The sequence below is a fragment of the Periophthalmus magnuspinnatus genome, chromosome 16 (genome assembly GCF_009829125.3).
Source record: "Periophthalmus magnuspinnatus isolate fPerMag1 chromosome 16, fPerMag1.2.pri, whole genome shotgun sequence".
In the NCBI taxonomy this organism is placed as follows: Eukaryota; Metazoa; Chordata; class Actinopteri; order Gobiiformes; family Gobiidae; genus Periophthalmus; species Periophthalmus magnuspinnatus.
The window spans coordinates 31,259,608-31,272,173 of record NC_047141.1 but is presented as its reverse complement, the minus strand read 5'-3'; the positions used below and the strand labels follow the sequence as shown (position 1 = coordinate 31,272,173).

Here is a 12,566-nt window from a genome sequence, read left to right as displayed (position 1 = left end):
TTGTGGAACATTCCAGGCAAAGTGATAAAACCCCTGTGGAGACAAACAACTGGCAGATAGCACGTCTTTAAATAAATATCTTTATACTTATACTGCATGTGCTCTTACCGTGTGTGTTTCGTTGTTCAGCTGAAGAAGGGAAAGAAGAAAAGATGGATACAACATCTGCAGACGACAAGAAAGGTTTGTCTCATTTGACCCAACACAAAATTAAAACACTATTATTAAGTTATTTGGAGTTTTATGGAGTTCACTGACAGTTTTTTTTCCCCTCCAGAGCCAAAAGAGGAAAAGGAAGTCTTGAAAAACGAGGATACGGACAAACTTCAGAACGGAGAAAACACCAAAGATGGAGTGAGCGCCGCCGCGTCCGCTCTGGTCAACATCAGCGAAGAGAAGAAGAAAGCCACGAAACAGAGGTTTATGTTCAACATCGCAGACGGAGGGTTCACAGGTACAGTTATTAATAACACAGACTTAAAAACACAGTAATAACACAGTAATAACACAGTAAAAACACAGCAATAACACAGTAATAACACATCAATAACGCATCAATAACACAGTAAAAACACAGTAATAATACAGCAGTAACACAGTAATAACAATAAAACAGTAATAACATAAATAACAGTAATAAAACAGCAAGAACGGTAATAACACAGTAGTAACACTGTAATAGCACAGCAAAAACACAGCAATAAAACAGTAATAAAACCAGTAATAACATAAATAACACAGCAATAAAACAGTAACAGAGTAATAGCGCAATAACACATTAATAACATCAATAAAACAGTAATGACAAGCACCAAAACAGTAATAACATAGTAATAACATAAATAACTAATAAAAACAGCAATAACAGTAATAACACAGTAGTAACACAGCAATAAAACAGTAATTATTCACTCATTCTGGACCAAATAGGGTCTCATATATAATATTTCCATCTAAAATGTGTTCATTTTGAAATCCCTGTGTTGCATGTTCTTATAGTTTTAATGTTTCTTTTCCAGAGCTCCATTCTCTGTGGCAGAACGAGGAGCGAGCAGCCACCGTCACCAAAAAGACGTTTGAGATTTGGCATCGTCGCCATGACTACTGGCTCCTGGCTGGCATCATACAGTATCCTCCTCGAGCTCATATGGTTTCACTTTCAGTTACGGCTGAGATGGACAAACTTGACACACAAACACGTAAACATGACTAATGGTTTATTTCCATCCTTTTCCTCACATTGTTTACACTTTTAAAACACTCAAAGCATTTTACAGTTGTTGCCGTAGTTAAAATTTAAATATCATTAAAACAGCATATACACCACATGTGTCAAACTCAAGGCCCAGGGGCCAAATGCGGCCCGCCACGTCGTTTTATGCACCCCGCGAGAAGGTAATTTAAGACTTGACTATCATTTTAAAATAAGTCTGTGCTGCTTTAATGTTTGCACTGACAATAAACTAATGAGATTTTCCCAACAAGTGACACTGAGAAATATTTGCAAATAATCATCACAAAATGTTCATGAAGAGGAAAATTGTCGGCGTGGAAGGCAGTTTCAAAAAAGGTGCTAAGGTGAATACAAGTTTGTGCTTTAAGGAGAAAATCTGTATGTTTTTTGTGTTTTGAGACGGAGTCGGTACAATCTACGTCAACTTTTTGACACCAAACACGGAGCTAAGTATGAAAAAGTTCATCTGCAAGAAAAACAACAAACTGTCCAATAATTAAAAGGCTAAAAAAGTCTGTTTTTGAAGCAGAGCTGAAGGTTCTGACCAGATACACACTTTTAAAAATGTCAGGAAATACACAGTTACACGGAGTTACACAGACACGTAATATTTGCAACTTGAATAAATAATAAACACAGAAACAGTTATTTAACAAGTTTAAAAGTAGTTACATTTATTTTACATGACATTTCGTTACATTTAGTGACATTTATCCTGCCGCACAGTCACATCTGGCCCTTTGCTGACGTGGCCCTCGGTGAACATGAGCTTGACGCCCCTGATATACACAGACCCTCCCGTTGAACCCTTGACCCCAGCGCCTCAGACACGGTTACGCTCGGTGGCAGGACGTCCAGAACGACGTGAGGTACGCCATCCTCAACGAGCCCTTTAAAGGAGAGATGAGCAGAGGGAACTTTCTCGAGATCAAGAACAAGTTTCTGGCTCGGCGGTTTAAGGTGGAGTATCATTTATTTTCACACAGTCACCAGTTCGGTCGATATGAAAGATTTTGATTTGAAGGCGAGTGTGAATATGACAGTGAAAATACCCGTTTCAAGTGAATTGGATCAAAAATCTCTTGGATTACAGGTTAAATCTTCCCACTCCTTTTTGAGTTTATATAAGGATTAATTTGTGAAATGTACTTTAGGTTTACTCGATGCATATGCTTGAAATAAATACGTTTTTTAAAAGATATATTTAGATTTTCAACCTGGGTCTGATGATTCAAATCGAATCAACTTCAGCGAGACACTTCTCCTCCGGCCTCTGTCTGCATCTTGATTTGTCTGTGCTGCTCTGAAAGATTTATCATAGGTTAAAGTGCATATTTTTTTTAATGTTTTTATAATTATTTCTCAGTTTGCTGGGGTAGTAACTGGTAAATGTAGTAAATGTTGACATCAGTTGTGTGGCAGTTTGTAAAAAAAAGTACAAAAATGCAGGAAGTAGCACAGATTTCTAACACAGAAAACCTCTATCTTCCATCTTCCATCCTAAATACAAGTACGATTTCCACACAAGGAAGGCGTTTTCTAACAGTTTAAACCTTTATTTAACAAAATAAAGGTGTTGGCCTGTAGTTCTGTTAGTTTAATCACAGATATTGTGTAATTTAGACATGTTTTTTGCCCTTGTTAACGTGTTTGATAGATAAAGTAATGGACTTAACTCTGCGTATGTCACACCAAAATGTAGAGCAAAGAATACTTCGCCAAAATGTTTTAAAAAGCAGAAAAAACTAGGCATGTTTTATGTAAAAGTTTAAATACAATGATGTTAACTCTGTTTTGGTAAAATTAGTAGTTTAATCTGTCGAAACACGAAATACCAACCCTCTAATCCATCTTTGTTGTATCAGACTCAACAGTAGAACGTGTAGTATCTTTGTGTTTTTGTTCCCTTTCTGCAGTTATTGGAGCAGGCGCTGGTGATCGAGGAGCAGCTTCGTAGAGCGGCGTATCTCAACATGACCGAAGACCCCGCCCACCCCTCCATGGCTCTGAACACGCGCTTCAGTGAAGTCGAGTGTTTGGCTGAAAGTCATCAGCATCTGAGCAAAGAGTCGATGTCTGGGAACAAGCCGGCCAACGCTGTCCTACACAAAGGTACCACGCGGGGGTAATGCAGGACCATTATGTACTATACTATGACTAAACCAGGTCTAAACCAGGTCTAAACCAGGTCTAAACCAGGTCTAAACTGGAGCTAAAACCAGGTCTAAACCAGGTCTAAACCAGGTCTAAACCAGGTCTAAACCAGGTCTAAACCAGGTCTAAACCGGAAATAAACCAGGTCTAAACTGGAGCTAAACCAGAACTAAACCAGGTCTAAACTGGAGCTAAAACCAGGTCTAAACCAGGTCTAAACCAGGTCTAAACCAAAACTAAACCAGGTCTAAACCAGGTCTAAACTAGGTCTAAACCAGGTCTAAACTAGGTCTAATCCAGAACTAAACCAGGTCTAAATCAGTCCTACACAAAGGTACCACGCGGGGGTAATGCAGGACTATCACTATACTATGACTAAACCAGATCTAAACTGGGTCTAAACTAGGTCTAAACCAGAACTAAACCAGGTCAAAACCAGAACTAAACCAGGTCTAAACCAGGTCTAATCTGGAACTGAACCAGGTCTAATCCAGAACTAAACCAGGTCTAAACTGGAACTAAACCAGGTCTAATCTGGAACTAAACCAGGTCTAAACCAGGTCTAATCTGGACCTAAACCAGGTCTAAACCGGAACTAAACCAGGTCTAAACCGGAACTAAACCAGGTCTAATCTGGAACTAAACCAGGTCTAATCTGGAACTAAACCAGGTCTAATCTGGAACTAAACCAGGTCTAATCTGGAACTAAACCAGGTCTAAACTGGAGCTAAACCAGGTCTAAACTGGAGCTAAACCAGGTCTAAACTGGAGCTAAACCAGGTCTAAACTGGATCTAAACCAGGTCTAAAGTGGAACAGCAGTTACAGAGAGAGGGACGACACTTTTTCAATAGAAAGTGAATTGGAGCCAGAGTCGATGGAGCTGTGAGCGCGTCCGTGCTCGCTCCTGTTTGGAACGTAGCGGCGAGCAGGTTGGCTATGTCCAATTATACAGTCTGTGGTCTAAACCAGGCCAAACAAATGTACTGCACAAAAATGCAGGATTCTCAGAGTATTATTAAGTACAATAACAGGGTTTATATAAGGTTTGAACCAGCCAAGTATATTTCACAGAGTAGTGTGTCTAACTGGGCATTGTTTACTCAAATCAAACTCTTGCCCACCCGATCAAACCTGTTAGCAAAGACGTAAACACAAATATCTATATTTACTCACCTAAAATTTCAGTCCCACTCAAACTCAGCAGGTCTGAAAGGAAAGACAAGTAAATAAATAGAAAATTACAAATCTAGTGTTGTTCACATTCTGTTTCATATAGAGCTTGTTCCTCCTGTGCATGTCTTCTCTAAACAGACCAGTAGGGGGCATGTGTGGACCATCTCTCCCAGCGTTCAAAGCCAAGAAAAGAGCTTTTTAGCTAATAAAAGATTCATGTCTCACCACAGTAAAGTTCATTTATAATACCAGCATCAGTCTTTTAAATGTTTATACAGACAATCTCACATTTGGTGCTGCTAATTTTGAACATTTTACCTCGGAAGCCACAGCTGCCCTGGGGTAGACTGATGAAAACAAGGCTAAAAGTTTGTGCTCTTGGCCTCTCAGACTCAAACCAGTCTCTCACTCACAAACTGCATTCATTCTTAGGCAAGGTAAAGGTTCTTGCTCAAGGACACAATGTTGTATGCGTGAACGTTTTGATTTTTGGTGCATTTAGACAAAACTGAAACAAAAGACTGATCATAACGCTGAAAATACTAATAAAATGTCTCTTTCTTTTGTCTCAGTTCTCAAACAACTTGAGGAGCTGCTGAGCGACATGAAGGCAGATGTGACACGTCTCCCGGCAACCATCGCTAGGATACCCCCGGTCGCCGTGCGTCTGCAGATGTCCGAACGCAACATCCTCAGCCGGTTAGCGAGCCGCGGCCCCGACGTCACGAGCCAGGGTCAGGGGCAGGTGCAGGTGTCTCGCTGAACTCTCTGATCGACCATAAAAAAACAACAAAAAAAAGAACTATTTGTACAACGTTTTATTCTGAAAGTCCAGGTCAGTCCAGACAGAGCCACAACCTTTGACCTCTGAGCCCCCCGCGGAGGAGGAGTTGGATTCCGACACAGGACTAAGGCCGGACTAAGGCACCAAAAAGGTCTAAGAACCACGGACCTCACCGTTTTCTGTCATGTTTAATGTAACAGGACTAAGCCAGGACAGGAACTCGAACTAAACCAAAACTACATTTGGACTAAACCTGAAGTAGAACTAAACCAGTACCAGACAAGAACTAAACCAGGATTTAACAAGGTCTAAACCAGGACTAAGACTGGACAGGAACTAGAACTAAACCAGGACAAAACTATGACCTGAGCTAAAGTTAAACTAGAACTAAACAAGGACTAAATGAAGATTTGACCTGATCTAAACCAGGACTAAACCAGGACTAAACCAGGACTAAGCCAGGACTAAACCAGGACCTTAACGAGTTCAGCGCCAGGATGTGAACTAGTCCTAAACGAGGACTACACCAGGTTAAAACCATTACACTGTACTAGCACTAAACCAGGTCTAAACTGGAACCAAACCAGGTCTAAACCAGGACTAACCTAAGATTAAACCAGGTCTATAATGAAACTAAACCAGGATTAAACCAGAACTAAACTGGAACTAAACCAGGACTAAACTAGAAGTAAACTGGAACTAAACAAGGTCTAAACCAGGACTAAACCAGGTCTATGCTATGACTAAACCAGGACTGGGTCAGGACTTAACCAGGAGTAAACTGACGCAAATCCAAGATATAAACAGGTCTAAAACCAGGACCAAAATAGGACTAAACATGGACTAAACCAGGACTAAACCAGAAGGGGATCAGGACTAAACATGGACTAATGATAAACTTAGGACTGAGCCTTTTGTTGAGCCACAAAAACTGGTCTTTATTTCTCACTGGAACTGAGCTTGGACGCAACCTTCACAAACCAGGGTCAAATTGTGTAACTACGAAGAGTCTAAACAAAATCAAACGCGCCGCATGTTTGAAGTTTACTGAATTTGACGTGGAACAAGTTCTTTTGGGTTTAATTTCTGGTCCTTACATGTATTTTATGTGTAGATGTGGGTGGAACGGGTGCGTGCTAGTTTTCCATATCCAAAATATTATTGTTCAAACCCAACACAAATACATAAGACCGATGTCCGTCTGTCGTTACGTTATTGTCGTCCGCGTTAGGGCTGGTCACGTAGAGAAATAAATATAAAATAAAGTTTAAAATTGCAATAATAGAATTTTAATGTTCGGAGAAATAAATGGCGTTCGGATTAATTACCAAAATTATTAAATTGTGGAAATAAATTTAAAAGTCAAACCACAAAATCAAGCTAATTATGGAGATTTTTAATTTTAGTCATGCATTATTTTGAGGTCAAAGGTTAGCATTATTAAAAACGACAAACATCTGTATATCTTTCTGTTAAAAGGAAAATTATATCACTTTTGCAATATATATATTAAAGCTACCATTTGTACTTTGATTGGCCAACCCGCCGTTGTTGCATTCTCACATATCACCACTAGATGACAGTGTGCACAGCTTTGGTCCGACAGAAGAAGACGACCGGCGAGCGCGTGCGAGTCTGAACAAACGATAATAAACTTACAGATGGCGTCTTTACGTCTGTGTAGATTCTGTGTTCGCTGATATCTTACCGTTTATTTCTCCCATCAGCCCTAGTCCACTTCGCCACTTCTCCGACCGCGCCGTCACCTGCGTTTTTAAAGGCGGGAGTTGTCCGACCCCAACATTCCTTAAACATCGTAGCTTCTCCACCCTAAACCTTTCCTCGCAATACAAACGTTTGCTTTGGAGCTGTTAAGTATTTCAGATTAGAATAAATATTGGCAATCTGTTAATTTAATTTGTTAATGTCTGTTGTTATATTTTGCATTGTAATTATTATTGTTGATTTTATCTTTGTTTTATGGACCTCAATAAATGGTCGGCAATTGTACGTGTTTTTTCCGCCTCGGTGAGATTGAACGTTAGACCCATGGACGGTGTAAAGAAGTGACTGAGTGAGTGTGACGTCGCCGCACAAATGAAGCTAATCGAGGCTAGCAGTTGTAGCGGCTAATCTGGAGCGGAGTGTCATATCTGGGATTTCGACCGCGAGTATCGTAGCGACCAAAAGAGCCAATCGGGAGCGAGGCTGTTGAAGGTAACGCCTCTTCCCGCCCCGCAACGCTGGTTTAGCTAACAACGCTGTCAGTTGAACCTGTTGCTAACGCTAACGGGAGCGACCTCTGGGGAAAGAAGGCGCCTGATTTGTCTGTTATTAATGTTCACATCTTGATTTACAGACAAAATGGTGAAATAAAAACCCCAGGATCATGTAGAGGGTTAATCTGAACATTTAAGACCAAAACGACGAGTCTGAAGCAGCAGGTACAGAGAGAACGAGTCGATGGAGCCGGAAATGCGCACACGATCACTTCCTGTTTTGAACACAGCAGCTAGCAAGCAGGTTAGCTATGTCCATTTACATCAGGCATGCCCAAAACTGTGGCTCCAGGGCTAAATTCGGCCCTCAGACCAATTTTTCTTGGCCTTCAAACTTCCAGGTGAATTGGCCCATGTTACTTTAAACGGTACTTTTTACTTTATATTTCTGAAAATCTACTTTAACAAGCCCATATCAAATATTTAATGTGTCCTGTTGAGGATGTAAACATGAATAAAGGTCCAGTGGTTCAGTTTAACTTGTAATAAACACACAGATTTGAAGTATTCACTGTTTATCTGTGTTTTTATACGTGGCCTTTAATGAGAAAAGTTTGGACACCCCTGAACTACATATACAGTCTATGATTAGACCGGGTCGTGATCACTACGGAAGCCACGATGTCCAAAACAGTGTAGTATTTAAATTCATTCTCCTCTGTAAGAAAAGAAATGGATTTGTCTTGTTACTGTGACCAAAATATTTATCATTTTTGAGTCAGTATCTACATTTACACTTTAACGAACGAACAACGCTTGTGTGAAATACTTTAACCTCCTGAGACCTGGTGTCCTCATCTGTGGACAACACATTTTGGGTTGTTTAGGCCACAGTGCAAAAAAGAACAGCAACAAGAAAATGTTCAATTTTGAATATTTCTCAAAGTTTAGAATATTTATTTTTAATTTTTGTTTATTTTCTATTTAATTTATTTTATTTTTAATTATTTTATTTTATTTTTTTATTTATTCTTTTTTTATTTTATTAATGTATTTATTTTTATGTAATTATTTATTTATTTGTATTTTTTATTTTATTGTATTTTTATTATTTTATTTATTTTTTATTTTATTTATTTATTTTTATTTGTATTTTTTATGTAATTATTTATTTATTCGTATTTTTTTTATTTTATTGTATTTTTATTTTTATTTTTTTACTTAATAGTTTTTGCAAATAACGTCCTGCAGGAGCTCGGTTCTCAGGAGGTTAAAAATGAGTTAAACAGGCACCTAAATACTTTCACTTGAGTAACTTTTTACCTCTGTATCTGTACTTTTACTTTATAACAGAACAGATCACTTCATCGACCGCCGCACTACAACTTCACAAACCTGGAGCAATGTACTGTAGTTTCACTAGCGGGAATGCACGCCGCGTCAAATAATACATGACGGCGCTCTGAAGGGGAAGTAATTTAGCAAAGGGAGCGCCTCTGTCAGCAACAAATACGAAACTGAAACTAATTTAAACATTAACTTTATATAAATATCGTCTCTAAAACAATAAAAGGTGACACGGTGAGCTAAATATGTAACGCTTGAGCTATTAATACCCCGGAGAAGTGCAGTATCTCTTTTTTAAGCCACACGTGTAAACAAATACATGTGATATATATGCGCAACGTCGCCATGGAAACGAGATAACATAACAGAAGCTGCGTTGAAAAGGAGAATTATACAGCTCTGTGTACTTTGCATGTGTAAATACTGTAAACAGGTTATTATTTACATAGATATTAACACGGAAAACCCAACCGGCAAAAGTATTTATAAACGTACACTTCCTCAACACATAAACGAAAGAGAGGAAGACAGGAACACGCAGATTTTCTACTGGAGATATCGGTGTAATTAGCGAAATTGTACAAAATGAGCGGGTGGGGGGAGTGATTTCTTATCGTAGACCAGTGTAAAAGCGGTAAAAGTGGTGTCGTTTTGTGTTTTTTTCTGGGGATTTTAACGGACATGGACAGTGTAACTACAGTTTTTATCGTTTACGCAAAGGTAGAAAGTTAAAGTGTCGTCTCCGGCTTTGGGAAACAGAAGCTGACGTCCTTCGGTTTGACTTTGACTTCAGGATCGCAGTGAAACATGTCGTGTCGGTAAGTCGTTTGTGAAGTAGTTGTTTCATTTTTATCGTGTGTTTTCATGTCTTTCTTTTCTATTTCACATAAACATTGTCTTTTTGTCTGTTTTTCGTTGACTAATTTGTCATTTTACTGCATTTACATTGTTCCTACAGATGGTAAATGGTAAAAGTTCACGTTTTTATACTGCGTTTTTTCCAGTTTCAAATCACTCAGGTGGGTTAAGTGTCTTGCCCAAGGACACAATGACAGTTTTCATCTGTGGGAGCTGGAATTGCACCGCCAAACCGTGCACTGTGTAACTTTTCTGGTGTCTCGTCTCCTTGGAGATATTAGATTTATTATTAAAAATACATCGTGCGTTTGTTCAAATACAGATGTTATAATCAGGGCCGGTTCAGACGATTATCAGACTGAGCAGCTGGGCCCCGAGGACAGCAGGGGGCCCCGAGGACAGCAGGGGGCCCCGAGGACAGCATGGGGCCCCGAGGACAGCAGGGGGCCCCCAAGAGCCCAGACATTTATATAGGAAATAATATAATAAATTAAGTTTTATTAGTGTTTTATTAGTGTATTTTATTAGTTTTAGCTTGTGTGTTTACAGCCTAAATATCCCTCTAAAACACATGTGTCAAACTCAAGGCCCATGGGCAAAATGTGGCCCACCACGTCATTTCATGTGGCCCACGGCAAAGAAAATTAAAAGGTATGTCAGTTTGTCAGGAGATACAGTTACACAGACATTTTTTTTCATATCTCTGCAAATCCATATGTAATATTTGTCATCTGAATAAGTAATAAATATAGAAACGGTTAATTAACAAGATTAAAAAGTAGTTGCATTTATTTTACATAACATTTGGTTAGATTTAGTTACATTTTATTACAGTTACATCTGGCCCTTTGAGAGCGACCATTTTGTTGATGTGGCCTCTGTGAAAAAGAGTTTGACGCCTTTGCAGAAGAATTACATTTGTTTTATGTCTATAGTGATAAAATCTGCTGTTGCCGTGTTTGTTTTTGAGTCGGGCAGAGGTGAGGGCAGCTCTGTGTTTACACCAGAGCAAGGACCCGACATGTAAATGTAAGAAACACACAACTGGACACATTAAAATCCAACAGAAATGAAGAAAAAATGCATAGAATTTTAAAAACCTTGACCTCCCTCCTTATATATTTGTGTTATTCTTATATGTTTGTGTCATTCTTATTTTTGTGTTGTTGTTGTGTGTTTGTGTTGTTGTGTGTTTGTGTTGTTGTTGTGTGTTTGTGTTGTTGTGTGTTTGTGTTGTTGTTGTAGTTGTGTCATTCTGGATGTTTTCAGTCTGATGTTTTTCAGATAAACACAAAAACAAAAAAAAACAAACATCCATCAGCAGAAGAGGCTGTTTTGCCCTGAAAATAAATTCTGCAGTGAGTCTCACATGTGAGATTTGTGTTAACCACGACACCTGCAGCAGCTCCAGCGATGTCTATAAAACTGTTACATTTCCATCGCGTCACTGCTGTCAATGTATAAAAAAACAAAAGTGTAAGATACTGAGGTGGTACAATATGAGAAAAACAAAACAAAAAAAAACATATAAAAGGCTCATATTTACGCTATTTTCTGATCTGTTCTAATGTTTTCTCGTCATAAACAGACCTGGAGTTGTGTTTTTTTATTTAATTTGCACATTTTTTAACACGCAAACGCTGCATATTTAGGCTGGAGTCATCCCTCAAACTGAAAACGCTCTGTTCCACCTTGTGATGTCATCAAGTGGTGATACAGGAAGTGCTCCGCTGTGTTTTTAAACTCCACACACCTTGGGTCATTTCCGCTCCTGGAATTGCCGATCTACTACTGAACTAAAGGTAAAAAGGAGCTGTTAACTTGAAAAAAAACTACCACTTCATGACATCACAAGGTGGAACAGAGCGTTTTGAGCTTTGGAGACAACGAAACACAACTCCAGGTCTGTTTTTGAGGAGGAAACAGCGTTAGAACACGACTTAAAACAAGAGTAAATATATAATAAATGTCATATAGAACTGTTAAAGAGTAAACAAGACGTGTAATTCCTCATTTGTCCAGTAGGGGCTCAACGTAGAGACACTGGACGCTGTTTTTGTAGTTAATAATAAAGAGTAAAGCTACTTCAAAATGTTACTTCAAAATATTATTTTTCAGATTGCAGTAGTAGAAGTACACACTAGTGGTACGGGAAATGACTGAAGTAAAAGTAAAAAAGTATATGAAGAAAAGTGAGGGTAACTGTCTGGAAGTAACGTCTGATTTACAGAGAAAAAACACAAAAATAGAAAGAAAATTATGTCTGAAATTGTCCAAATGAAGCTTCTGTCACTTTTAGACTTACTCAAAGTGGTAAAAGTAAACAAATATGGGTATAGATTGTGCTTTAAGTGTATTTTTGTATATTTTTGTGATAGATTGTGAGGTTCTTTCAGACCTGCTTCTTATCAGACCTGTTCTGCAGCTCGTCTGGTTTGCAAGTTAAATTCCCGTGTATCGTTGCGTCGAGCGGACAGTATTTACCTGCGTGTCTGTGATATGTGACCTTCTCATTTGTGTAGGAGTTAGACACGTCACGTTTACTCAACATTACAGTTTTCTGGTTCCTATTAACGGTCAAAATGCAAATGTTTTGACCTGGTTCATGATTAATGTCTCTGTAAACAGACGGTGTAAAAATGCAGTGGTGTCTGTGTAAAATATTAGCGTAGATCACATTTTTATTTTATTTTATTCTGTTTTATTCAGTCGTGGAACGTAAAAAGTAAAAGTATTTTTTATTATATTTTGAGACCTGCAGAAAAGGCTGAGGGTTTATTTTTAACACATCATTT

At 38.6% G+C, this 12,566-nt stretch overlaps 1 protein-coding gene across 6 annotated transcripts in view; it reads left to right on the top strand.

Annotated features, from left to right (window-relative positions):
• Positions 1 to 7,357, top strand: part of chd4b (chromodomain helicase DNA binding protein 4b) — a 54,703-nt gene extending 47,346 nt beyond the window's left edge. For 5 of the 6 annotated variants that reach the window (XM_033980368.2, XM_033980371.2, XM_033980370.2 and 2 more), the window contains 6 exons: positions 130 to 183; positions 278 to 454; positions 1,020 to 1,128; positions 2,062 to 2,194; positions 3,151 to 3,346; positions 5,136 to 7,357. In XM_033980368.2, coding sequence (XP_033836259.1) covers positions 130 to 183; positions 278 to 454; positions 1,020 to 1,128; positions 2,062 to 2,194; positions 3,151 to 3,346; positions 5,136 to 5,326 — 860 coding nt within the window. In that variant the 3' untranslated portion in view covers positions 5,327 to 7,357. Of the gene's footprint in view, positions 1 to 129; positions 184 to 277; positions 455 to 1,019; positions 1,129 to 2,061; positions 2,195 to 3,150; positions 3,360 to 5,135 lie in introns of all 6 variants that reach the window. The other variant, XM_055227669.1, reaches the window with a different exon arrangement.
• Positions 7,358 to 12,566: the final 5,209 nt, after the last annotated feature.